This window comes from Muscardinus avellanarius (genome assembly GCF_963383645.1).
Source record: "Muscardinus avellanarius genome assembly, chromosome: 10".
NCBI lineage: Eukaryota > Metazoa > Chordata > Mammalia > Rodentia > Gliridae > Muscardinus > Muscardinus avellanarius.
The window spans coordinates 223122-250471 of NC_137796.1; the positions used below are offsets into that span (position 1 = coordinate 223122).

General features: G+C 54.0%; 3 protein-coding genes across 8 annotated transcripts in view; all 3 read right to left on the minus strand.

Moving 5' to 3' along the window:
- Positions 1-685: 685 nt before the first annotated feature.
- On the minus strand, positions 686-13215 carry TUBB3 (tubulin beta 3 class III; the record flags this gene model as incomplete). 5 transcript variants are annotated; one of them, XM_080702317.1, is made up of 4 exons in its annotated part: positions 686-1761; positions 2925-3035; positions 3592-3631; positions 13159-13215. In XM_080702317.1, 4 exons carry the CDS (start codon positions 13213-13215, stop codon positions 686-688), a joined length of 1284 nt encoding a protein of 427 aa, XP_080558443.1. The 5 variants fall into 5 exon arrangements, with proteins under 5 accessions (XP_080558443.1, XP_080558442.1, XP_080558441.1 ...); XM_080702316.1 differs by having other exon boundaries at positions 3523-3631; XM_080702315.1 differs by having other exon boundaries at positions 2925-3089; positions 3523-3631.
- A 3154-nt stretch (positions 13216-16369) lies between these two features.
- Positions 16370-17314, minus strand: MC1R (melanocortin 1 receptor; the record flags this gene model as incomplete). The annotated part of the gene is made up of 1 exon (XM_080703144.1): positions 16370-17314. The coding sequence occupies one exon, from the start codon at positions 17312-17314 to the stop codon at positions 16370-16372; it is 945 nt and encodes a 314-aa protein (XP_080559270.1).
- Positions 17315-26040: 8726 nt separating this feature from the next.
- The window catches only part of TCF25 (TCF25 ribosome quality control complex subunit), a gene marked incomplete at both ends in the record, with an annotated part of 33021 nt that continues 31711 nt past the window's right edge, over positions 26041-27350 (minus strand). For both annotated transcript variants that reach the window (XM_080704042.1, XM_080704041.1), the window contains 2 exons: positions 26041-26199; positions 26606-26678. In XM_080704042.1, the coding sequence (XP_080560168.1) occupies positions 26041-26199; positions 26606-26678 (232 nt within the window). The remainder of the gene's footprint in view (positions 26200-26605; positions 26679-27350) is intronic.

Here is a 27350-nt window from a genome sequence, read left to right on the forward strand (position 1 = left end):
GCTTGTGGCCACACCTCACACCTGCTGACCAGAGCTGCTGAGAGGCCAGGAAAAGTGCAGGGCTCCCTTCCTTGCCTCCCTAGCTCAGGCCCCCTTCCTCAGCACTGAGGCCAGTCCCTGCACCTGGTCTTCAGTGCACAGATGAGCAGTGCCTCACAAGAGACACAGGGTCTTGAGATGGGGCTCTATCCTCCTCCAGCTCCCCCACTTCCAGGACTCCCCAGGGCTGTGGCTGAGGTGCCTCAGACCTGCCTCACCTACCAACCTGAGAGGATGTGGCCTTTCCCACAGCCAGCCTGCCTGCCTCTCCTCTTTGGACCCAACTTCTAGAATAAAAAGAGATTTCCAGCACCAGACAGGGGTATCTGACAGCAATAAATTTATTAAGTATCCCACAAAAGATAAACAGAAAACAGTAAAAAACAAACCATAAAATATCAGGCCTGGAGCCACAATAAAACAAAGACAAATGAGGAGCAGGAAAGAGGAGGAGGCCTACGTGGGGAGGCGATCCAAGTGGACTCTGGGGCTGGCCGTCAATACTGAAGGACTATAGCTCGGGAGCCCGGGGGCCAGGGAGCTGCTGGAGGCAAAGATGGGCGGCGGCAGCAGCTGGCTCTGGGGGACAGACGCTGCCTGCCTTGCCCTGGCTGCCACGTGGCCCACGTTCCAGCTGCGAGCGGCTTCACTTGGGGCCCTGGGCCTCAGACTCTTCCTCGTCATCTTCATACATCTCGCCCTCCTCCTCGGCCGTGGCGTCCTGGTACTGCTGGTACTCGGACACCAGGTCGTTCATGTTGCTCTCGGCCTCGGTGAACTCCATCTCGTCCATGCCCTCGCCCGTGTACCAGTGCAGGAAGGCCTTGCGCCGGAACATGGCGGTGAACTGCTCCGAGATGCGCTTGAACAGCTCCTGGATGGCCGTGCTGTTGCCGATGAAGGTGGAAGACATCTTGAGGCCGCGGGGCGGGATGTCGCACACGGCCACCTTGACGTTGTTGGGGATCCACTCCACGAAGTAGCTGCTGTTCTTGCTCTGGATGGCCAGCATCTGCTCGTCCACCTCCTTCATGGACATGCGGCCGCGGAAGACAGTGGCCACGGTGAGGTAGCGGCCATGGCGGGGGTCGCAGGCCGCCATCATGTTCTTGGCATCGAACATCTGCTGGGTGAGCTCGGGCACAGTCAGGGCGCGGTACTGCTGGCTGCCCCGGGCCGTCAGGGGCGCGAAGCCGGGCATGAAGAAGTGCAGGCGCGGGAAGGGCACCATGTTGACGGCCAGCTTGCGCAGGTCGGCGTTGAGCTGGCCCGGGAAGCGCAGCGAGGTGGTGACCCCGCTCATGGTGGCCGACACCAGGTGGTTGAGGTCCCCATAGGTGGGCGTGGCCAGCTTGAGGGTGCGGAAGCAGATGTCGTACAGGGCCTCGTTGTCGATGCAGTAGGTCTCGTCCGTGTTCTCCACCAGCTGGTGAATGGACAGCGTGGCGTTGTAGGGCTCCACCACCGTGTCCGACACCTTGGGCGAGGGCACCACACTGAAGGTGTTCATGATGCGGTCGGGGTACTCCTCGCGCACCTTGCTGATGAGCAGGGTGCCCATGCCCGAGCCCGTGCCGCCGCCCAGCGAGTGGGTCAGCTGGAAGCCCTGCAGGCAGTCGCAATTCTCACACTCCTTCCGCACGACGTCCAGCACCGAGTCCACCAGCTCCGCACCCTCCGTGTAGTGGCCCTTGGCCCAGTTGTTGCCGGCCCCACTCTGACCTGTAGAGAAGATGAGGGGCTAGGCAGGGGCCAGGATCTGCAGTCTAGACCTTCAGGGTCTCCTGGACACCCCAGAGGACAGCTGCGGAAGGGCCAGCATCTGTTTTTCTCTTCTCTGAAGTGCATGCCAGCCTAGCAGGCCCTCTCACACCTGCCCAGGGTTAAGGGGGACTGAGAGCCTGGAGTCAGGCCAGTGCCTCTCAAGGGCATCCTGGCTGCATAGGGTAGCACTTCCAGCTCATTCTCCATTCAGGTAGTGGGCTGGAAGCTTAAGCAACCTCAGAATCTCTCATAGCTGCTGGGTGTGGTGGCTCACGCTTGTAATCCCAGTGCTTGGGAGGCTGAGACAGGAGGATTGTACAGGTTCGAAGCCAGCCTCAGCTACTTAGTGAGGCTCTCAGCAACTTAGTGAGACCCTGTTTCCAAATAAAGTATAAAATAGGTCTGGGAGTATAGCCTGGAGGTAGAAAGCCCCTGGGTTCTACCACCAGTACCACAAAAAAAAAAAAAAAAAAAAAAAAAAAAAATTCCCCCCTCATAGCTCAGGGCTAGATGAGAACTAGCATCCAGTTTGGTGTGCTGGGTCCTGAAGGCAGAAGTAACCAGGCCCCTTTCTGTGTGGTGTGAGCAACAGGACTGCCATGGCACAGGTGCAAGAGTGTCCAGCCTTCTGCCACACTCACTCGACTCCTCTGGAGGCCCTGGCTTCAGTCCTGCCAGCTCTGTTACAACCCTGCAGCTTATTTGATTTACATTCTTCTCAGAACATGTGGGTGGTATTTCCTCCACAGAATCCCTTCTCTGGGACTCTCATGCCCAGCTGTTTTGTTTTGTGGTACCAAGGATGAAACCCAAGGCCATCCCAGCCTGATTTTTTTATTCTTTAATTTGAAACAGGGTCTCACTGAGTTGTAAAGGGCCTCACTAAGGAGCTGAGGCTGTCCTTGATCTGCGATCCTCCGGTCTCAGCCTCCCAAATGCTGGGATCACAAGTGTGCGCCACCACGCTCGGCTTTGATGCTTAGCTGTTAAATGGAAAAATCAGTTCCCATACCACGAGGTCCCAGCGAGAGGCTGACTGTGTCCTGATACTACCCCCGTTCATCTGAGTGTGCCCTGCCCAGACTGCTCTCCCGTCAGAGCTGGGAGCAGGGGAAACTCACCGAAGATGAAGTTGTCAGGCCTGAAGAGGTGCCCGAAGGCCCCAGACCGGACGCTGTCCATGGTCCCAGGCTCCAGGTCCACCAGGATGGCCCGAGGAACGTACTTGTGAGCTGGGGAAGGAAGGCTCAAGGTCAGGAGCTCTCCCCTCCCTTCTAAACCCTGCCCTGGCCTTGGAGCCTCAGTGCTCAGCCCAAGGGTTGGGACGCTGGAGTCTGGGAGGCCCGAGGCCCACAGGGAGCAAGCTCCAGCCTACCATTTGTAAAGTGACCGACCCCAGGTGGACAGGTCAAGTCAGATGTCCATAGGGCAGGTCACTCATTCATCAGTCTGCTATGGAAATCACTTCACCCTGACCAAGCCCTCCAGGTGACCCCTGCTCTGTGCCCACCCATGGCCCCAGGATACAGCAACCGAAGTCTCCTGCCCCTTCCCCTGGCCAGAAAAGGCACTGGCATCTCATTCTGGTGGTTGCCACTGTAATCTGCAGCCTTTTCTGAGCTTGGATGCCCAGTCTCCAGTCAGGCCCACTGGCCTCCGGGCCAACCAGTAGAAGTGGATGTGGCCCCTCCCTAGAGGGGCTGGCGGGCAGCTGCTCACAGGATGCCTCATTGTAGTAGACGCTGATGCGCTCCAGCTGCAGGTCCGAGTCCCCCACGTAGTTGCCACTGGGGTCTATGCCGTGCTCATCACTGATGACTTCCCAGAACTGGAATAAAGGTGAGGGAGGGTCAGTAGGCAGCCATGACCCTGCTAGGTACTTCCCCTGCTGAGCTTTAGAGACCTCGGTATAAAACTAGGGCCTTGGGCCCCTGCTAGCCTAAGAGATTTGTTTACTAATTTATTTGTTTGTTTGTTTATTTATTGTGGTACTGAGGATTGAACTCAGGAGTTGAATTGAACCCCTGAGTTCAATCCTTTGTACTACAAAAAAGAAAAAGAAAGAAGCCCTGTGCTGTGTTAGATCTGTCAGAAAATTTTAAGAAACACACATATCCTCTGCCTGCGTGCCTGGGCTAACCAGGCCCAGGTTTAATCAGGGCTAATCCAACAGACCAGGCTCCAAGCCCAGCTCTGAACGTGTGGGCAAAGGTTAGACACCCCATGGACTGGTGATTGTTTTTCTTCTTCTTTTTTTTCCAGTACTGGGGATGGAACCCAGGGATATTCTCCCTCCTAGCTACACCCCCAGCCCTATTTTTTTTTTTTTTTTTTTTGGTGGTACTGGGGTTCCCGGAAGCCCTTCTACCTCTGGGCTACACTCCCAGACCTATTTTTTTGTTTGTTTGTTTTTGGTGGTACTGGGGTTCCCGGAAGCCTTTCTACCTCCGGGCTACACCCCCAGCCCTATTTTACATTTTTTATTTGGAAATGTCTCTTAAGCCGGCACGGCTGGCTCCAAACCAGCTCGATCCTCTTGTTTCCACCTCCCAAGCGCAGGGATTACAAGCTTGTGCCACCACGCCACCACGCCCAGCCCCAGCCCTATTTTTTTATTCTTTATTTTGAAACAGGGTCTCACTGAGTTGCAAAAGGCCTCAGTAAGTAGCCGAGGCTGTCCATGAACCATGATCCTCCAGTCTCAGCCTCCCGAATGCTGGGATTACAAGTATGCACCACCATGCCCCACATTTTTTTTTCTTTTTTGGTGATACTGGGGGATTGAACCAAGGAATGTTCTACCTCTGAGCTACACCCTCACCCCTATTTTATTTTTATTTATTTATTTATTTTTGAAGTAGTAGGGATGAAACCCAGGGGCATTCTACCTCTGAGCTACACCCCCAGCCCTATTTTTTTTTTTTATACTTTATTTGGAAACAGGGTTTCACTGATTTGCAAAGGGCCTCACTAAGTAGCTGAGGCTGTCCACGAACCATGATCCTCCTGTGTCAGCCTCCCAAATGCTGGGATTACAAGTATGCGCCACCACACCCGGCTTATTTTTATTTAGAAATGGTATTACTGCTGGGCATGGTGGCACATGCTTGTAATCCCAGCATTCGGGAGGCTGAGACCTGGAGGATCGCGGTTCGCGGACAGCCTCAGCTACTTAGTGAGGCCCTCTGTAACTCAGTGAGACCCAGTTTCAAAATAAAGAATAAAAAAAATAGGGCAGGGGGTGTAGCTAGGAGGTCAAATGTTCCTGGGTCCTATCCCCAGACACACCAAAAAAAAAAAAAAAGAAAGAAAGAAAGAAATGGTATTACTAAATTGCTGAAGGACTTCCTAAATTGCTTAGGCCAGCTTCAAACCTGTGAACCTCCTGTCTCAGCTTCTCAAGTACGAGGATTACAGGCATGTGCCACCACACCTAGTTCATGGAGTAATTTGTGTGTGTGTGTGTGTGTGTGTGTGTGTGTGTGTGTGTGTGTGTGGTTCTGAACACATGGGCATTCTACCTCTGAGCTCTACCCCTAGCCCTTTTTTTTTTTTGGTGGTACTGGGGATGGAACCCAGAGGCTTTCTACCTCCGGGCTATACTCCCAGACCTTTTTTTATATTTTATTTGGAAACAGGGTCTCACTAAGTTGCTGAAAGCCTCACTAAGTAGCTGAGGCTGGCTTCAAACCCGTGCAATCCTCCTGTCTCAGCCTCCCAAGCGCGGGGATTACAAATGTGTGCCACCACGCCCTGCTTGCCCTTTTTTTATTCTCTATTTTGAAATAAGGTCTCACTAAATTGTGGAGGATCTCACTTAAATAGCTGAGGCTGTCCATGAACCAAGATCCTCCTGTCTCAGCCTCACAAGTGCTGGGATTACAAGCATGGGCCACCACACCTGGCTTCTCATGAGGGTTTTTTTTTTTTTTTCAATACTGGGATGGAACCCAGGGGCATAACTCTGAGCTACACCTCCAGCCCTATTTAGTCTTTTTATTTTGTATTTTTATATTTATTTATTTATTTATTTGTGGGTCTGGGGATAGAACCCAGGGGCATTTGACCTCCAAGCTATACCTCCTGCCCTACTTTTATTCTTTATTTTGAAACAGGGTCTCACTAAGTTGCAGAGGGCCTCGCTAAGTAGCTGAGGCTGTCCACGAGCCGTGATCCTCCGGTCTCAGCCTCTCGAATGTTGGGATTACAAGTGTGTGCCACCACGCCGGGCTTAGTCTTTTTATTTTATTTATTTATTTATTTATTTATTTATTTATTTATTTTGGTGGTACTGGGGTGGAACCCAGAGGCTTTCTACCTCCAGGCTATACTCCCAGACCTATTTTATACTTTATTTGGAAACAGTGTCTCACTAAGTTGCTGAGAGCCTCACTAAGTAGCTGAGGCTGGCTTCGAACCCATGTGATCCTCCCGTCTCAGCCTCCCAAGAGCGGGGATTACAAGCGTGCGCCACCACGCCAGGCAGTCTTTTTATTTTTGAAACAGTCTCACTGAGTTTGCGAAGGGCCTCGCTAAGCAGCTGAGGCTGTCCGTGAACCATGATCCTCTGGTCTCAGCCTCTTGAATGCTGGATTACAAGCGTGTCCATCGCGCCCGGCTGCCATGGGGTAATTTTTATTATTCCTTCTTTTCATTTCAGACGAGGAGACAGGCACAGAGAAGGAGGAACTGCTCAGAGCAGGTCACAGGTGGGAACCTGGCCTGGAGATCCTACCCAGTACATGTGGCCCCTGGCATCAGCACAGCTGGTCCAGCAGCACCTGGCACACCTGCCTCAGCCAGGGCCCCAAAGGGACCCCAGAGCCAGCCTTGCCAAGCACCCCAGCAGGGTCTGCAAGGGAGGCAGGAGGCCTTCACACTCACATGCTCTGTGGCTCCCAGGATACAAGACTCCTCCTGTCCCTCGCTCTCTGCTCTGCAAGGCTGGAGTGACTTTCAGATGAGTTAACGGTATAATGGCCTCAAGAAACAAAGGGGTTCTACATAGGAGTCACGTGCTGGTGGAGAGTTGGGTCAGTGAAGAAAGCAGGTTAGAAACAGTTTGCATGTGCTTGCCTATATTTGGCTGTTTCTGACAGGAAGCTGTGCCCGGGGACATGGACCTAGGCTGAGAGAGGCGTCTCTCCACTGCCCTTAGTACTGTTGGAATTTTGTCATGTGCCCATGACAACAATGTTAGCTTTTAAAATGAGATTAGTTAAAAATAAGTTTTTAAAAAGCCTAAGGAGTTTGAACAGAGTAATTATTATAAGATGCACAAGGGTCTGGTAGCTCATCCCAAGGGACTGTATTCAGACTTCACCTCTCAAATGGACAAGACTGGACTGCTTCCCCTTTGTATATTTTTATCATTGCTAAGTTTTATTCTTACTGTGTGTGTGTGTGTGTGTGTGTGTGTGTGTGTGTGTGTGTGTTTACTGGGGATTGGACTCAGGACCATTCTACCTCTGAGCAATTCCCCCAGGTCTATTTTATTTTGAAACAGGGTTTCCCTAAGCTGCCAAGGGCCTCGCTAAATTGCCGAGACTGGCCTTGAAACTTTTCTTTTTTTTCAGAATTGGTGATTGAACCCAGGGGCATTCTACCTCTGAGCTTCACCCCCAGCCGATTTTTTTTTTCTTTATTTTGAAACAGGTTCTCACTAATTTGTGGAAGGCCTCACTAAGTAGCCGAGACTGGCCTTGAAACTTTGATCCTTCTGTCTCAGTCTCCCAAGTACTGGGATTACAGGCATATGTCACCACACTTGGCTTGCACGCACATGTGTATGTGTGTGTGCGTGCGTGTGTGTGCATGTCTCTGTGTGTGTGTGTCTGCATGTGTGTTACTGGGGACTTAACCCAGGGGCATCAGAGCTATAACACCAGCCCTTTTTGTATTATTTATTTATTGTACTATGGTATTCAATCTTTTTTGTGTGTATGGTACTGGGGATGGAACCCAGGGGCATTCTACCTCCAAGCTATAACCCCTGCCCTATTTTTTATTCTTTATTTTGAAACAGGGTCTCACTGAGTTGCAAAGGGCCTCACTAATTAGCTGAGGCTGCCCTCACACCGCAATCCTCCTGCCTCGGCCTCCTACATGCTGGGGTTACAAATGTGTACCACCACACCCTGCTGGCTATGGTATTCAGAGGCATTCTACCTTTGAGCTACACTCCCAGACCAATTTTATTTTTTAGTTTGAAACAGGGTTTCACAGCCAGGCATAGTGGCATATAATTGTAATTCCAGTACTTGGGAGGTTGAAATAGGAGGATCACAGGTTTATGGACAGCCTCAGCTACTTAGTGAGGCCCTCCACAACTTAGTGAGACCTTGTTTCAGAATAAATAATAAAAAACAGAGCCAGGTGTGGTGGCGCACGCTTCTAATCCCAGCATTTGGGAGGCTGAGACATGGACAGCCTTATCTTCTTAGTGGAGGCCCCCTCAGCTACTTAGTGAGGCCCTTTGCAACTCAGTAAGACTGTTTCAAAATACAGAATAAAAAATAGGACTGGGGGTTAACTCAGAGGTAAAATGTCACTGGATTCCATCCCCAGTACCACAAAAGAAAAAAAAAAAAAGAATTAAAAAATAGGGCTGGGAGTATAGCCCAGAGGTAGAATGCCCCTGGGTTCAATTACCCATACTACAAAAAAGAAGAAAAAAGAAGAAAAATGGAAAGAAATAAAAAGAAGAGAAAGACAAAGAAAGGGAAAGGAAGAAAGAAAAGGAAAGAAAAAAGAATGAATGAAAGAGAAAGAAAGAACAAAATAAAGAAAGAGAAGAGAAATAGAGGGTCTCACTAAGTTGCTGAAGCTGTGTGAGTCTGTGACCCTCCTTTCTCAGCCTCCCAAGTACTGGGATTGCAAGTGTGCATCGCCACACCCAGTTTATATATATTATTTTGTTGTTTTTGCGGTATTGGGAATGGAACCCAGGGGCATTCTACCTCCAAGCTATACCCAAAGCTTGATTTTTTATTCTTTATTTTGAAATTTTGAAACAGGGTCTCACTGAGTTGCAAAGGGCTTCATTAAGTAGCTGAGGCTGTCTGTTTACCGGGATCCTCCAGTGTCAGCCTCCCAAATGCTGAGATTACAAGTATGCATTACCATGCTGGGCTTTGATTTTATTTCTTATTTGGAAAGAAATCCTCACTAGGTTGCCGAGACCTCACTAAGTTACTGAAGCTGGCTCTGAACTTCATCCTCCTGTCTCAGCCTCCCAACTACAAGGTCACAAGCATGCACCACCATGCCTGGCTCAATAAACAACTTACAGTATTAAAAAGTAAAATATGTCATGTAATGTGTTTAATAAATAATGGAAGTCAGATGTGGTGACACATGCCTGTAGTCCCAGCACTTGAGAGGCTGAACAGGAGAATCGCAAATTGAAGCCAGCTTTAGCAATTTTGTGAGACTCTGCTACGAAATAAAGAGTTTGACCATATAGCTCAGAGATGAAATGCCCCTGGGTTCAGCCAGGCGTGGTGGTGCATGCTGGTAATCTCAGTACTTGGGAGTCTGAGACAGGAGGATTGCAGGTTCGCGGCCAGCCTCAGTTACTTGGTGAGGTATTCCACAACTTAGTGAGATCCTGTTTCTAAATAAAAGAATAAGCCAAGCGTGGCGCACACTTGTAATCCCAGCATTCCGGAGGTTGAGACAAGAGGATCACAGGTTTGCAGCCAGCCTCAGCTACTGAGTGAGGCCCTCTGCAACTTAGTGAGACACTGTTTCAAAATAAAGAATAAAAAACAGGGCTGGGGGTGTGGCTCAAAGGTAGAATGGCCCTGGGTTCAACTCCCAGTACCGGAAAAAAAAGGAAGTAAAACTGGGCTGAGGGGTAGCTCGAAGGTAGAATGTCCCTAGCTTCAATCCCCACCACAGAAAAGAATAAAATAAAATAAGGCTGGGCATATAGCTTGATGATAGAATGCCCCTGGGTTCAATCCTCAGTACCACAGAAAATAAATAATGGAATATAATTTTGAAAATTAAATAGCAGCACTACAGAGAAAGAAGCTGCCAGTTGCACATGGATCCTGGAGTCAAAGACTAGCTTCGGCTCCAGGCGGCTCTAGCAGAGGATGCCGGCAGGGGACCGCAGGCGAGGCCAGGTGGGGCCGCTGTTCTGAAGGACTGGGCGTGGCCGTGGAGAAGCCCCGCCCAGGTCCCCGCCCAGTGTCGGGGTGGGAGGCGCCTGGGAGTCTGCAGGCAGCTGGCAGAGGTGTAGACAAAGACTCTCTCAAGACCCCTTCCAGGGCTGCCCCGCCCATATGGGGGAGGGGAATGGGGTTGGGGCTGGACCCCAGCAAAGGAGAGGTCTAGACTAAAACTTTCCCGTGGAGCCCGGGTGAAGAGTGAGACCCCAGACAGGAGCTCAACCTCCCAAGCTTCAGTTGTCACCCCTTGGGGGCGGGTGACACCCGTGTCACCACACCCTTGAGAGGCTGGAAATAGAGCCGCCAGCACAGCCCAGCATGGCCGGAGTCACTAATGCGCTGCTCAGAAGTGTTGGCACCCTCTGCTGCCCTCCCCCTCCATCCCCAGCTGGCGCCTCCCTGCGCTGTGGGCCTTTGTGCTGAGGTGGGTACCACCCAAGGACCCACTGCAGGAAAACAGCCACCCACCAGCTGCTGCTAGAGGGCGCAGAGGAAAACTGAGGCGGAAACCAGGCCCTAGACCAGCTGTAGGAAACTTCTGCGGCCTGGGGCAGGCGCTGACCAGCTAGACCCTGGCTGGAAGCCTTCAGTTTGGTCTCTGTAGAACTGGGGGACAGGGCAGAGGGCTGCTAAACTGCTTCACCACAAAGGAGGACAGTGGGAAAGGAAGAACTACCTTCCCACCCCAAGAACATTTACCTCTGCTGGGTGTTTTTGCATTGCTAAAAAGCAGTCGAATTTGTTGAGGGCTGACTGCTGGATTGAACTAGGGATACTCTACCACTGGACTACAGCCCCAGTCCTTTCTTATTTATTTATTTATTTATTTTATTTTTCTTGTGGTACTGGGGATTAAACCAGGGCATTCTGAGCTACACCCCAGCCCTATTTTATTTTATTTATTTTGAAACAGGGTCTCACAAAATTGCAGAGGGCCTCACTAAGTTACTGGGGCTGGCTGGGACTCTGCAATCCTCCTGTCTCAGCCTCCCAGGTGTTGAGATTACCACGCTGGGCTTCAAGAGGAATAAAAGTAATAGACTAGACAAGCCAAGCATGGTGACACACTCCTATAATCCCAGTACTTGGGAGGCTGAGACAGGAGGATCTCAGGTTTGGGGATAGCCTCAGCAACTTGGCCAGACCCTCAATAACTTAGTGAGACCTTGTTTCAAAACAAAAACAAACAAAAAAGAGCTGGGTGTGGTGCCAAACGCGTGTATTCCCAGTACTTGGGAGGCTTAGTGAGGCCATCCACAACTTAGTGAGACTGTTTCAACAAAAAAAAGGGGGGGGGGGAGAGCTGAGGTGTAGCTCAGAGGTAGAATACCCCTGGGCTCAATTTCTAGTACCAATAAATGAATGAATAAATAACAGTGGGCAAACCAGCCAGGCGTGGTGGCACACACTTGTAATCCCAGCACTTGGGAGGCTGAGACAGGAGGATGGCACAAGTTCGAGGCCAGCCTCAGCTACTTAGTGAGACCCTGTTTCCAAATAGAAAATAGGTCTGGGAGTGTCGTCTAGAGGTAGGCGGCCCCTGGGTTCCACCCCAGTACCACACACACACACACACACACACACACACACACACACACTAATAATAATAATAATGATGGGCAGACCTAATGTCCAGAGTGCTGAAAAGCAGAACAGGTCTCCTGCAGCCAGAGCCAGGGAAGACCTGGGTGTGGACCTGAGTTCCAGCCCTGAGCTCTTGACTGACTGGTGCCTGAGGAATCACAATGCTGGGGAATCACAGCTCTAAGAGGAGGGCCACCAGGGGGCTTCAGGGCTGTTCTCCCCATCCTCCCAGGAGCAGATGTTCAGAGCAGGCCTGGCCCCAGTGACCACAGTAATGAATCTTCTGCCCCACCCTCAGGCCAGGGCAGCTGTCAGCCACTGCCCCAGGAGTCCTGATTTGATCTGAGGCTCCTGGCCTACAGGCCTCCCCTCCCCCAAGCCTCCTCCTAAAGCAGGCTCAGCTGTCTCCTAGGGTGATTAGGGAGTCTCCCTGGTACTGTACCCCCCCCCCTTAAGAGACATCTCCACCCTAGAGCCAAACTTGCAATTTACATGTCAGCCACATGGCTGCCCCAGCTCATTGTAATTAGCTTTTTTGTTCCTGCCTGGTTTCTATGGTAACGGCCTCCAGAGGAAGCCTTTGCTTGGCCCTTCCCCGCCCAGACCTGTCTCCCTGACCTCTTCCATCCAGGAACTAGCTCCACACCATCCCAATCAGAGTCCCAGGTGGTCCTGACAAAGCCCACCCGACCACGTTCTGAGGAAAGACCAAGCAGGCAGCAGACCCCGCCCTCCGCCCAGCCAGCCAGCCCAGGTCTGCAAGGCCCCGAGGGCCAGGGCAACCTGGTGTCTTCCGCCGGCTCGGTGACCTTGCGCACGGGCAGCCTCCGAGTGACTGCGGGGACACCCCACCTCCTGAGCTCCCTGCAGTCTCTTCCTGCCTCAGCCCCAACATCTGCGAGGTAGGACAACAATGGAGGGCGGGCGGCAGGGCTGATGCAGCCTCCGTTAGGAGTCAGGGCTTTGTCCGAGTCCAGTCGGAGCGGTAGGCCTTCGGTGGGCGCGGTCTAGTGTGTGCGCGCTAGGGGGTGCCTAGGCAGGGCTGAGTGGAGGGACAGTCCAGTTATGGACCAAGGTCATCCAAGCCCAGGTCCAACCCCTCCAACAAAAGAATAGAGTGGGGCCAGGGGTTGTCGGAACGAGGTGGGGGAACCCGAGGGCGGCTCTGTCCCCTGGGGGGCATCCTGTTCCTCGGGTGGGGGTGTGGGCAGAGGGAGTCATTGTGGCTTAGGGAGAGGAGCCCCACCCAAAGCTGCCCACCAACCACCTCGCACCAGGCTGAGGAGCGGCTCCCAGGAGGGCCACGCCCAGGAGTGCGCCTCGGCTTTTGCTGAGGTCGCGGGGAGGACGCCCCTGTGCACGGGGCTGAGGTTTTGGCGACGGACGCGAGCTGCCCAACAGCCCTAGGTCGCCGGGCAGGGGCAGAGCGAGGCGCGGCGGGGGTCGCGGGGCGGGGGCTTCGGTGTCGCTGTGGCCCGCGTCCCTTTGTTCGGGCGTGCGGTCCGCGGCGCACCGCGCCCAGCTCGCGGGGCTGGTGCGGGGCGGGGACGCGGGATGCGCGCGGGATGCAGGGCGACTGGCGGCGCGGCCTCACCTTGGCCCCGATCTGGTTGCCACACTGGCCGGCCTGGATGTGCACGATCTCCCTCATGCTGGCTGCGTCGGCGGGGGGTGCGGAGCTAGCAGACTGCCGGGCGAGCTGCGGAGGGTCGGCAGCCCCCGCCGCCCGCTCTTATAGAGCCGGCCGCGCCCCCGGCGGGCTGACGTCAGCGGGCGCAGCCAATCCCGAGGCGCCGCCGCAGAATGCGGCACCGGCTCTGCAGCATCAGCACCGCTCGCCACGGCTCCGCCAGCACAATGCGGCGCCTCCTCCCGCCGCCGGGAAGCGACCTCGGGGCCCTTCGCAAGGAGGGGCGGCTCCCGAGGGGCCTGTCGTGCGGGCGGAGGGCTCTGGGGAGGACAATAGGACCCCCCGTGGTCCGTGGACAGCTACTCCACGCAGCTGCCTCTCGGGTTCGCCCCAGAGGCAGCCCCACCCTGCGGCTTTGTAAGGAGGGTCTCTCGCCCCATTTCGGTCTAGGAACCGACTCCCATCCTCCGGGTCCCTGTTTCGCGGCAGACAAGGTACACTGCACTCTGCCGGGTCCATTGGGGTGGGCGAGGCAGAAAAAGCCAGAGCAAACCCTGAATCCATTAAGAAAAAAAGCAAAGCGTCCGGCAGGGCTCAGGAGGGCTGAGGGTTATGAATCCAGCTCTAAGTGTCACTGTCCTTGGCAACACAGGTTGCCACCTGCCGCCTCTTCTCCAGGGGCTATCTGGAGGGTGCAAATGAGGCTTGGATGTGAGGATACTCTGCGCCGCCAGGCAGGCACAACCCCTGGCAGCGGCCCCTGCTCCTTAGTACCAGTGTCGGGAATCATCTTGAGGGTGCACGAGCCAGGCAGTGGACCCAGCAGGGGGAGGGGCACGGGCAGCGGTTTCTGTCCGAGTCATTCCCTGAGGTCACTCTTGGGTTCTTGGCACGAGCCCAGGCACCAAGAGAACCTGGAGCCAGCTGCACAGGGAGAGCGCATGTGCTTGGAGGGGTCCTTGCAGGAACAGCAGGTAGAGGAGAGGAGGCGGAGAGGAAGCAGACATTATCCTTCATATATGCACCATGTTTTAATACTCATCTAGGGTCAGACATTACAGTGACACAGGATAACGAGGTCCTTCTGACAGCTCCGTGACGGAGATCCTGCAGGGAAGGTCTGAGACAGCAGGGGCGTGTGTGGATGAGCCCCAAAGGCTTTCCTTTCACAGGAGGAGCCGCTGATAGCGAGCAGCAGACGTCTGTGGCTTCGGGGTTGCGCACAGTGGTGTGTAGTGCGCCGTGCTCGTCTCCCGCTTTTCTCAGGGGAAGCTCCCTGGTTTGGTGAATCTGGAAATGGGTCTTTTGTTCTGAGAGATGCCCCTCCCCCACTACGCATCCATGATGTGGCCTCCCCTGGTTGGTTTCCAGCTGTCCCCATTCGTTCAAGGAGTCCTGAGTGAGCATTTGGCTGTGCCTTCTTGTCTGAGCAAGGGATTGGAAGCATCCCACAGGCCTGGACCGCCTCTCTGCTGGGCTGGCATCAGGCCAAGCCAGCTCCTCCTCCACCCCCAGGGGCTCTGGTGCCAGGCTGGAGGCTGACTCACTGTGCTGTCTCCCAGCAAAGACTGGCTTTGCTGGGAACCAGCAATCAGAGCTGGTTGAGGGCCCCACCTCAGCCCCCACTGAGCCCGCCCCAGGGAGGAAGTGGAGCCAGGAACCAATGTCTTGCGGGTTCCTCAGCAAGAAGCTTGATGGCAGCAAAGAAAGGGCCACCCTGCACCACAGGCCCCTCAGGGCATCCCAGCCCAGGTGAGGATGGTCCCATTCACTCTGCCATGGCCGGAGGGACGGGGCTAGAAAAGGGATGTGTTGCTGGGTGTGGTGGTGCACACCTCTGGACAGGAGGATTGCAGGTTGGAACCAGCCTCAGCAGTTCAGTGAGGCTCTCATCAATTTATAGAGACCCTGTTTCCAAATAAAAAATAAAATAGGGCTGGGGGTGTAGCTTGGAGGTAGAATGGCCCTGGGTTCAATCCCCAGAACCATAAAAAAAGAAAGAGGAAGGAAAGAAGGAAGGAAGGAAGGAAGGAAGGAAGGAAGGAAGGAAGGGTGTGACCAAGGTCACACATGGAGCCCCCTCATGGGCTGAGACTCCATGGTCTTGCTGCTGTCAGGCGTACAGTTGGGTGGGAAGCAGCCCAAGTTTAGGCGATGGGGGTGGGGCTGCTGGGCCTCTGGTCCTGGCTCCGGCTGGCGTTTGTGGCCACAGAGAGAAAGCCCGGAAGCTGGAGCAGAGTGGGCCCAACTGACACACGGGCGTCCTGGGCCCTTTGTGACCATAGTTTCCTCACCTAGGCAGGTGGCCATGATTTCTGGGCCTCCCTTCTCTCCCACATGATGCCTATCCCTGTCCTTCCCCCACCCAATCTCAAGCAACTTCTGAAATGAGCCAAGGCAGATGGTGTTGAGGCTACACCTGAGCCCTGCCTTTATTCCTAGAACGTTTCCTGGCCCTGAGCTCCAGGCATTGGGCTCTGGTTCAGCCAGCAGCCTCTTCTGCCACCAGAGCAGGCCTTTGCTGGAGCCACCTACCAGGGCTGAGTGTGACACAGGTGGACAGCCAGCCCCACCCTCAGGCTTCCACGCACCTCAGAACTGGCCTTCAGACAGGGTCAGCCCCACTCTCCTTGCGGACCCCTGTGCAGGATGCCCACCCACAAATCCAGTCCCCCGCGGAGGCAGGGAGCTCAGCCCTAAGCCAGTCTGTGGTGCAGGATGGCAGGATCTTCTGGCCACAAAGCCCTTTCTCCTGAGGCCCCCACTTCTCTCCATGGCTTTTATTGTTCTTTTAACCCAAAGGCTTCCTGCCTTAGCCAAGCAGGCACAAGTGCCAGGAGCCGGCCCAAAACCTGGGCGGTGGTGGGCGCTGCCTGGTCACAGGGTAGACATGGAGGTCTCTGCAGAGCTCTCTAGGTGCCTTGGGGCCAGCCCCTGCCTGGTGCTCATGCCCCCACCTACCCAGCTTCCTGCAACTGCTGTTGGGTCATGGCTGGAGGGTCACATGTACCCTGATCTCTGTCCCATGGGGTCTGCGCCTCTGTTCTAGAGATCCATCTGGTCTATCTTTTAGCAAATGGGGACCAGGAAAGAAAGGGATTACCCATGGCCACACAGGAATCACGCACTGGTGACCACAGTCTCCCTCTGCCCAACACCCTGGCCGCCTCCCCGCTCACCAAGAGCATAGCAACACCTCCTTGAGCGTCAGGCGGAGCTCCTGGCTGCGGAAGGCGTAGATGAGGGGGTCGATGATGGAGTTGCAGATGATGAGGGCCAGGAAAAGGTTGAAGTTCTTGAAGATGCAGCTGCAGACAGGGTGCTGGGGGCAGAGGACCAGGAGGGTGAGGTGCAGGAAGAAGGGGCCCCAGCACAGGAAGAAAATGCCCAGGAGGATGGTGAGAGTGGCAGCGCCCTTGAGGCGGAAACCCTGGTGGGCTGGGCGCTGCCGCTTGTGGAGCCGGGCAATGCCCCGGGCATGTTGGCACGCCCGGGCAAGCATGTGTACGTACAGAACGGCCATGAGTGCCAGCATGGCCAGAAAGAAGGTGACGAGGCAGAGCAGGACGGCCGTGTGGCTGTAGTAGGCAATGAAAAGGGTGCTGACCAGGATGCTGGCCACCCAGATGGCCGCAATGGCCCGCCGCGCCCGGGGCAACGTCACGATGCTGTGATAGCGCAGCGCGTAGAAGATGGAGATGTAGCGGTCCACGGCAATGGCGCCCAGAAAGCAGAGGCTGGACACCATGGAGCCACAGATGAGCACGTCGATGACATTGTCCAGCTGCTGCACCACGGAGGCCGGGGTGGCCAGGGCACCTGCCTCCAGCAGCAGGAAGATGGCTGTCTCCAGCACATTGCTGACGCTCACCAGCAGGTCCGACAGGGCCAGGCAGCAGATGAAGCAGTACATGGGTGAGTGCAAGTTGCGGTTCTTAATGATGGCGACCACCACCAGCAGGTTCTCAACCAAGCTCACCAGCCCCAGGCTGAGGAAGAGCCCGTCGGGGATGGACACCTGCAGGCACCGTGGTCCCGTGTGGTTGGTGGCCAGCCCCAGGTGGGGGGTGGCTGTGGGCGTGGAGTTGAGAGAGCCCAGGAGCCTCCTCTGCACAGCCATAGTCCTTCCAGGGAGCAGGAAGGGGTGGGTGGAGGCCCCGGACTCCAGCTGTATCAGCCTCCAGAGGTGCTACTCAGCTCATGGTATCTGCAGGGCTTGGGGGCCCCTCACATCCACCTTCCACCTGGGCTCCCAGTTTGCCTCACACTCACCCTCTCCCTGGATGGACAAAGGTTGGCCCAGGCATGGCCCAGGCAGAGTTCAGACACTTCCCGGCCAGGATCCTGAGCCCTGTGGCGTGGACCCTCTGCTCATGGAGTCTCACTCCCAAAGAGAACGAACCTGGTCCTCGGCCGCCCTCCCCACCTCTTTCCCAGAGGCCACTCACATCGGGACATTGCTGCTCCGCTGGCTCGCTTCCTCTGGGCCTCTTGGTGGTCACCTGCCTCTGATAACTGCCCGCCTCCCGCTTTCCTGGGCCAGGGGTGGGCTGAGGTCCTGAAAGAATGGAGCCTTTCTCTGACTCTCAGAGTTCTCGGCTGAGCCCCTCCTCCCGAGGGTGCCACATGATGGGCGTGCGCCTGGGATGCTGAGTGCCCCCAGTGCCGGCGGGCTGCTGCCAGGAGCGTGAGCCGCACCCAGCAGGCACCGGAGCCCCAGGCCGAGCATAGTGGCATCGGGCTGGGGGTTCAAAGTCCTGTAGACTGGAGGCTTCCCCGGCCTGGCTGCTGTGCACTGGCACTGCCTGCCTGCCAGCTCCCCAGACCAGCCTCCACCTGCAGAACTTGTTCCTCCTCCTCTTCCTCTTCTTTTCTTCATTTTTAATTTGCGTGTGTGTGTGTGTGTGTGTGTGTGTGTGTGTGTGTGTGTGTGTGGTACTAAGGGTGAAACCAGGGGCTTTTCTACCTGTAGGCTATACTCCCAGACCTATTTTTTTATACGTTATTTTGAAACAGGGTCTCACTAAGTTGCTGAGGCTGGCTTTGAACTTGTGTGATCCTCCTGTCTCAGCCTCCCAAGTACTAGGATTACAAGTGTGTGCCACCACACCTGGCTCTTCTTTTTTTACTTACTGGGGATTGAAGCCAGAGACATTCTACCTCTGAGCTATACCACTAGCTTTTTTTTTTTTTTTTTTTTGCTGCACTGGGGATGGAACCCAGGGGCATTCTACCTCTGAGCTACACTCCCAGCCCTGTTTTTTATTCTTTATTTTGAAACAGGGTCTCTGTGAGTTACAGAGGGCCTCACTAAGTAGCTGAGGCTGTCCGCGAACCCCCTCCTGAAGGCTGGGACTACAACTGTGCACCACCACGCCTGGCTCCCCTAGCCATTTTTACTTTTCCTTTTGAAACAGGGTTTCTCTAAATTTCCAAATTTAGCAATTTTGCTTTGTCTTGCTAAATTCCTGAGGCTGGCTTCCAACCTGTAATCCTCGTCTCAGCCTTCTCAAGTACTGGGATTGCAGGGTGGGGCCGCCATGTACAGCTCCCCATCTAAAAACTTTCTAACCCTCCTCCACCTGTGTCTCGAAGCCACTCCTCCAGGACACTGCCCTGACCCCTCCCTTCTGCAAACTGCCGCCATCATCCCAGGCCCCGCCCGCCCGGCACAGAGAGGCAAAAGCAGGAACTCGGTTGCTGAAGTTCAGTGTAGGTTTGGCGGCTGGACAGTGCAGGGGGTGGTTTTATCTATTTACTTAGAGACAGCCTCTCTAAGTTGTCAAGGCTGGCTTTGAACTAGTGCTTCTCCTGCCTCAGTCTCTTAAGTCACTGGGATTACAGGCCTGCCTTTATATATTTTTCAGGGGTTGATGCGAATGGAACCCAGGGCCTTCCAGAGCCACACCCTAGCCCTGAGAACTTTTAAGAATAAGCAAAGTCAACTGAGTGTGATCCAAGTACTGAGAGGCTGAGATAGGAGGATTGCAAGTTCGAGGCCAGCCTCAGCAAAGTAGTGAGATCCTGTTTCAGAATAAAAAAGAAGAAGAGCTGGGATGTAACTCAAAAGTAGAATGTCCCTGGGTTCAATCTCCAGTATCCCCCCACCCCCGAAAAAAATCACTATCTCAGAAATAGTAGGCAGTACAGGAGCCACAGCCAGGGAAGAGGGTGACAGTGCGTCTACATGGGTTCTCAGATGGACTCTATACCGAACCATGGCTCATCTGCCCCGCAGAGCACAGGGCTGCTGCACCCCAAGGGCCCAGCTTGCCTCCACCTGAGCAGGGACTCCCCTTGGGGATGGGGTTGGGGGTCACTGCTTCCTGGGAACTGCCTGGCCAGAGGGCACCCTGGTGATGTCCCCAACACCCATCAGTAGAGTTGCAGTCCTGCCCACTCTCATGGGGGTTACTGGGTCACAGCTGCGCACCCCTTCCTGGTGGCACCCCCATTTCTGCCTCGGAGGACATATAGGACTCGAACCAGGAACCACATCAGGACACTCTGGTTGGTGGCGACAGCCTTTGGCCTGCAATGTCCTTGGGGGTTCTTGGTAGAACAGTGGGGAGGCGCAGCCCGCTCACTAGATCACCTCTGGACTCTCCAGGGGTCCCTGTATTTTCTCAGGGCAGATGCATCTGTGTGGGTACGGGGTGCTGAACTCAGTACTCTACCACTGAGCCACATTCCCAACCTTTTTGTAAATTTTTTTTTTATGGTGCTGGAGATTGAATCCAGAAGCATTCTACCTCTGAGCTCCATCTCCATACTGATTTTATTTCTTATTTGGAAACAGAGTCTCGCTAAGTTTTGAGAGCCTCACTAACTTGCTGAAGTCTCCTTGAACCCGTGATCCTCTAGTCTCAGCCTCCCAAGTACTAGGATCACAAGCGTGCACCACCAGGCCTGGTTAAAAATTTTGAGACAGGTATTCATAAGTTGTCCAGGCCAGCCTCAAACTTGGAATCCTCCAGCCTCAGCTTCCAAATCACAGCAGTATACAATGGCCCTCGCTACCTGTGGTTTTTTTTTTTTTTTTTTTTTCGTTTTGGGTTTTTTTTGCGGGTCTGGGCATGGAACCCAGGGACGTTCGACCTCTGAGCTGCACCCCAGCTCTATTTTGTATTCTTTATTCTTATTCTTATTATTATTTTGGTAGTACTGGGGTTCCTGGAAGCCCATCCGGGCTACACTCCCAGACCTACTTTATACTTTTTTATTTGTAAACAGGGTCTCTTAAGCCAGCGCTGCTGGCTTCGACCCTGCGCGATCCTGTCTCCGCCTCCCAAGCATGGAGATTACAAGCGTGCGCCACTATGCCCGGCTTTATTCTTTTTGAAACAGGGTCTCACTGAGTTGCAAAGGGCCTCACTAAGTACCTAAGGCTGGCCGCGAACCGCGATCCTCCAGTCTCAGCCTCCCAAATGCTGGGATTACAAGCATGTGCCACCACGCCTGGCTCCTCTGTGTGTTTTGAGTTTTGAAATACTTGTTTCTAAGATATTTATATTGGAATCTACTCTCACTCCACCCCATAGCCAGAGAACCTATGGTCACAAAGCCCACATACCACGTGTAAAAGCACATGCTAACATTCATTAATAAACATTTATTGCAACTATCTCCATTTTCTTTTGTGGTACTGGCATTTGAACCCAAAGGTGTTCCACCTTTTTTTTTTTTTTTTGTACTGAGAATTAAACCCAGGGGCATTCTGCCTCCAAGCTACACCCCCAGCTCTATTTTTTATTCTTTATTTTGAATAAAGGGCCTCACTAAATAGCTGAGGCTCACTGAGTAGCTGAGGCTGACTGCAACCTGCAATCCTCCTCTCTCAGCCTCCCAAGTACTAGGATTACAAGCGTGTGTCACCATGCCTGGCTCCCCAGCCTCCATTAAAAAAAAAAATTGAAACAAAGTCTTGCTAAGTTACTCAGGTCTTGATAAATTGCTGAGGCAGGACCTAAACTTGGACCCTCTTGTCTCAACCTCCCAGGTCCTGGGATTGCAATCATGCGCCACCACACCCAGCTCCAATACCTCCACTTTCTCCACTTTGCAACTTTCAAGTCTTTCCCTTTCAGTATAGTTTTTTCTTCTTCGTGGTACTGGGGATCAAATCCAGGGCTGTTCTACTTCTGAGCTACCATGTGCTGTGCCACACCCCCATCGCAGCTTTGCCTCCCGCGGCCTCTGGACTGAACAGCCAAGGAGAACGAAGCCCACATGTGAGGGGAGGCAGAACCCGGCCGGGGAGCTGGACCTTGCCACCCAGGAGGGTCTGTGCTGGCATCGCTGGTCCTAGCGCCACATGGTGCCACGCACCCAACCGCTGCAGACCACGTTCTATTTAGGGGCAGGCGGATGAGGGGCCCCTCTCCCCAGCTTCCTGTGCCCACACACCCTGGGGATGCTGGCATTTCCAGCTCCATGAAGGAGGCCTTTGAGAAGATGCAGCTCAGCCAGCCCCAGCTCCACTGGCCCAAGACTTCAAAGGACATGAGAATGGCCAGCCTCGGGCAGAGGCAACCACATCCTCCTTCCTTGCAAGGCTTGCTGGTAGGCACTGGAAGTGGGGCGATCGATCCTGTCTCGGCACCCCCTTCTTGGATCTTGCTGGACACACCTGCTGGGTGCTATAGCTGAGCTGGAAAAGGGTGTGTTGGCTTTGTTACAGGAGAGGAGAAGGAAGGGAAAGTTGACCTCAGAGTTATCTGTGAAGAGAAGAAACCAAGTATCTCCAAGGACGACTGTCTCTCCACTTTGTTTGTGGCACTGGGGATTAAGCCCAGAGCATTCAGCCTCTGAGCTACACACCTCCAGCCCTTTTTATTTTTAAACCGGCTCTCACTAAGTTGCTGAAGCTTTCCTTTAACCTGCAATCCTGTTTCAGCCTCCCAAGTACTAGGATTACAGGCATGCACCACTGTGCCCAGCTTATCTCTCCATTTTGATCTGTTGGTGTCCATGAAGACAACATCAGTCATCCGAGACAACCTCCTCCTCAGTAGGGCACCATGTGCATATCACCTCTGCTGTGGTTGGAAGCACCCAGTTTTTCACCAGACACGAGCGTACCAGAGGAGCACTCCAGCTGGATGGCTGCGTGCCCTGGGGCGGCAGGCTAGAGCACAGGCCTACTGCACACCAGCTCCAGGTGCAGTTAAGTGGCAGGGAGCTGCTCACTGGTCCAGAGAATTGCCTACATCGAGGGAGGCCACACTGGGACATGCGGTCACTGCAGGCCTAGAGGGCCCCAGCCCATCCCTGGCCCCACTTCCCTCACCAAGGCCCCTGAGGTGAACAGCCATGAGCCTGCCCCTCTGGCTATTGCCATGCCACACGGGTAAGCACAGCTTCTCAGGAAGGCTGGGTCTCCAAGTCTGGCCTGAGAGATGTCAGCTTCCTCTGAACTCCCTGCCTGGGAGGTGGCAAACATCTGTTGGGCTCAGTGGACACGGGTGCAAGTGACCAGCAGTCCTGCTCATCAGCTTAAAGCCAAGGGTGGGTCCAAGACCTGCCAATGCCCCAGCCTAGGCGACAGGTCAAGCCTGTACAGCTCTGCAGATGAGGTGCACGCGGCACTGGGAGTGTGTGCAGCTGGAGAAATTGCTTGAAGCTGAGCAGCTCTGCAGGCGAGCAGGCTCCTCCAGGCCAGGCCCACCCCGCTTTACTCTCCCTAGAACACGGGGTCTTCATTTAGCTCATTGCATGGCTGCTGCAGCCCTAGAGTTCACATCTTCACCTCGAAGATTGAAGGCTCCTGGCTTGGCTGTCATCTTCAGATCGCAAACCTTTACCAAGCCTCTCCCTTCACTGCTGAACCTCATCAGAGGCCGCCCTGCTGTGGAAGCTGGGGTGTCACTCTCCCCCTGGAGGTGGGCGTAGATCTCCCACCAAATCCAGTTATGCTGACGCGGAATGAGGAGTGGGTGAGGCACCTCCCTCAGGCCCGACCTTCCCAGAGCTCCTGCTGACTGCAGCCGTGGCAGCCAGCATGCACCCAGACCAGACATGTCTATTGACTGGTGCTGGGAAGGAGGGCTGTGGTACAAATTCCCGTAGCCAGTGGCTTCTTGCCCGCAGCACAGCCGTGACTAATCACACCCTTCCTACCAATGGCAGCTGGGACCCGGGGCCCAGATCTGAGACGGGTGCACATAAAGCTACCTGGTCATCCTGGATATCCCAGGAGCCGGCACCCCAGGCTCCTGCTCAGCAAACGCTGGGGGAGGGTGACCAGCAGGCCTCACCAACCTCACCCCAGAGGCTTCCATGGTACAGCTGCAACACATCAGAGGCTATCCTGAGAGTCAAGGGACCAGGACTCAGGTGGGACTCGCTGGAGCTGGGGCCCTGCCTCCTACTCTGGCCTCTCTTCTAGTGGCCCCTCAGCTCCTCACCCCCGCCAGGGGCAGCGAGCAGCAGAAAGCTGAGGCCCCTGCACATGGCGCGTGAGCTCTTAGGACCTTCCTAGAGCCAGCGTCTCGCTCTCTGGCTGTGGTTGGGGCCTTGGTCTGCAGGCAGCTGAGCCCTCCCTCTGGGCTGGGGTCTTGCCAGGGCGCTCTGTTCATACTGGAACAAATGGACCTTCACCCGTCATGTGATCCCCTGACCTGCCCAAGGAAATTTCTTGCAAAAACTTTTTTTTCTTTGTGTGGTACTGGGGATGAAGCCCAGGGGCATTATTCTACCTCCAAGCTATACCCCCAGCCCTGTTTTTATTCTTTATTTTGAAACAGGGTATCACTGAGTTGCAAAGGGCCTCACATAATTAGCTGAGGCTGGGTGGGCGTGGTGGTGCACACACTTGTAATCCCCTCGCTTGGGAGACTGAGACAGGAGGATGGTGCGGGCAGGTTCAAAGCCAGGCTCAGCTACTGAGTGAGGCTCTCAGCAACTTCGTAAAAGCTTGTTTCCAAATAAAATATAAAATAGAGCTGGGCATGGTGGTGCATGCTTGTAATCCCAGCATTCAGGAGGCTGAGATCAGAGGGTTGTGGTTCGCAGACAACCTCAGCTACTTAGTGAGGCCCAGTTTCAAAATAAAGAATAAAATATAGGGCAGGGGGTGTGGCTCGGAGGTCGAATGCTCCCGAGTTCCATCCCCAGACCTGGAAAAGTGTGTGTGTGTGTGTGTGTGTGTGTGTGTGTGTGTGTGTGTGTGTGTAATAGGTCTGGGAGTATAGCCCTGAGGTAGAAAGCCTTTAGGTTCCACCCCCAGTACCACACACACACACACACACATTAGCTGAGGCTGCCCTCGAACCATGATCCTCCTGTCTCAGCCTCCCAAATGTTGAGATTACAAGCATGCACCACCACACCTGGCTTAATTCTTTATTTTGAAACAGGGTCTAAACTGTGAAGGGCCCCACCAAGTAGCTGAGGCTGGCTGCAAACCTTGCAATCCTCCTGTCTCAGCCTCCGAAGCTGTGATTATAAAGCGTGCACCATCACACCTGGCTTCCTTTTTTCTTTTCTGGTAGTGCTGGGGATTGAACCCAGGGACATTCGACCTCACTTATTTATTAGCCTTTATTTATTTATTTATTTGTATTGGAGATTGAACTCAGGAGTATTCTACTTCCAAGTTACACCCCCAGTCCAATTTAATTTTATTTGGAAACAGTCTCACTAAGTGGGTGAGATTGTCACTACTTGCTGAGGCTGTCCTCAAATCTGTAATCTTCCTGTCTCACTATCCCAAGTACCGGGTAATTATAGGTATGCACCACCATGCCCAGCTTTACTTTTTATTTCTGAAATAGGTCTAAGTTGGGGAGAGCCTCACTAAATTGCTGAGGCTGGCTGCAAACCTGTGATCCTGTTGTCCCAGTCTCCCAAATATTGGAATTATAGGCATTTACCATTTTGCCCAGCTGCCCTAAAGTTTTCTAATAAAATTATTGGGCTGGGGCCGGGCATGGTGGTACACACTTATAATCCCAGGATTTGGGAGGCTGAGACAGGAGGCTAGGGGTTCATGGACAACCTCAGCTACTTCATGAGGCCCTTTGCAACTCAGTGAGACCCTGTTTCAAAATAAGAATAAAAAATAGGGCTGGAGGTGTAGCTCAGAGGTAGAATACCCCTGGGTTCCATCCCCAGTATTAAAAAAAAAAAAAAATAGCCAGGCGTGGTGGCGCACACTTGTAATCCCCACGCTTGGGAGGCTGAGACAGGAGGATCGCACAGGTTCGAAGCCAGCCTCAGCTACTTCGTGAGGCTCTCAGCAACTTAGTGAGACCCTTTTCCAAATAAAGTATAAAATAGGTCTGGGAGTATAGCCCGGAGGTAGAAACGCTGGGTTCCACCCCCAGTACCCAAAAAAAAAAAAAAAAATTGGACTGGGGATGTAGCTCAGAGGTAGAGCATGTGCTTAGCATGTTCAATCCCCAGTATCACAATATATTTTTTTTTTGGTCAGACTAGACAGACTGTGGTGTCCAACTGAGGGATCCCAACATGTCAGTCCCTGGCTGCTCAGGAAGAACTGGGCTGCAACTGAGGGCCAGCTATGATGCGGCTGCCTCTTCTGCACATAAGCCCGGATCCCTGGTGTGCAGCAGGCCTGCGCTGCAGATCCTGCGGCGCTCCTTCCAGCCCACACGCAGGGCTTGCCCTCTGCAGGACTCTTGGAGGAGACCAGCTGGTGTGGAACTCAGGTGCTGAAAGAAGGGCTTGCTCACAGCAGGGCATGACCCATTTACATTTATAGGGAAACAAAGACACGGGTGACTATACATTCAGCATTTCTACTTCACGGCACTGGTCAATTCCGACCAGAACAGAAATCAGGAACATAATTGTACCGTCCTGGGTGCAGTGTCTGTGGCCAGCTCAGTCCCAGTCCCCCTCTCCCTCGGGGTTGTCCTCCCGAGGTGCCTCCAGGTCATTGAAGTGGAAGTTGGCCATCATGTCGCGCACGGCCAGCATCAGCCTGTTCAAGCCTTGGTTGCGGTTGAGACCCCCAGCCATTCCTTCCTCCGGCCTCTCCCCCTGCATAGGGAGACACGTCTGAGCAGGGGGCTGTCTAGGCTGGGGCCTGGGGCCTGGGCCCAAGCAAGAAGGTGTGCCAGGAAACCTGAGGCGGCCTGCACCCTGGTGCTGGACCTGGACGCTTCCCAGGTCCCCACTGGAGAGGAAGCTCTGAAAACCAGATAGATGCACCTGTCCAACCCAAGCTGGCGCCAGACGGTGGGCCTGAATGGCCAGCGGCTTCACAGGGCTCAGCCTGGCATGGCTGCTGTAGCTTCCAGGGGGCAGGTCCCACTTCCCAGACAGAAGCGTACCGTGGCAGGACGCACGTCCTCGCCTGCTCCTGCACGGCCTGGCGCGGTGCCGGCTCTAGACACGGACCTGCCTGCGCCCTTCGGCAGAAGAGGCCAAGACCTGCTCAACGTACCTCCATGGTGTAATTTGGCAACAATGACCGGAAGAAGAGGGCAACTGTGTTTCCATGGCTGACAGGACTTAGCCTGAAAGAGGAAGTTAAGAAAAGTCAGAAAATAAAACTGAATGAACATTGATGGGTCCTGGCCCAGCTCACAGTAGCCCTTATCAGGTCTCCCCTCCAGAGACGGGGAGAGGCCTGGGGAGCAGACAAGGAGAGGTGAGGCCCTGCTCCTATATGATGCAGATTAGGGTGTGGGGTGGGACTGTGGACACCCGAAGGCAACTAGGGAAGGAAGGGGTCCAGGGTGCTGGCCCTTCACAGAGCCTGGCCTGCTGAGCCACATGGAAAGAAAAAGGAGGTGGTCACAGCCAGGCTGCTGTCTACCAGGGCACAGGCCCTTGCTTACCAGTATTATTATTATTATTATTTTTATTTTATTTATTTATTTTTTTTGCGGGTCTGGGGATGGAACCCAGGGACATTCGACCTCCGAGCTACAGCCCCTGCCCTATTTTTGATTCTTTATTTTGAAACCAGGTCTCACTGAGTTGCAGAGGGCCTAAGTAGCTGAGGCTGTCCGTGAACCGTGATCCTCCGGCCTCAGCCTCCCAAATGCTGGGATTACAAGCGTGCGCCACCACGCCCGGCTATTTATTATTTTTTAAATAATACTAGAGATTGAACATAGGAGTATTCTATCTCTGGGCTCTCTCAGAGATAGGGCTCATTCTACCTCCAACCTACACCCTCAGCT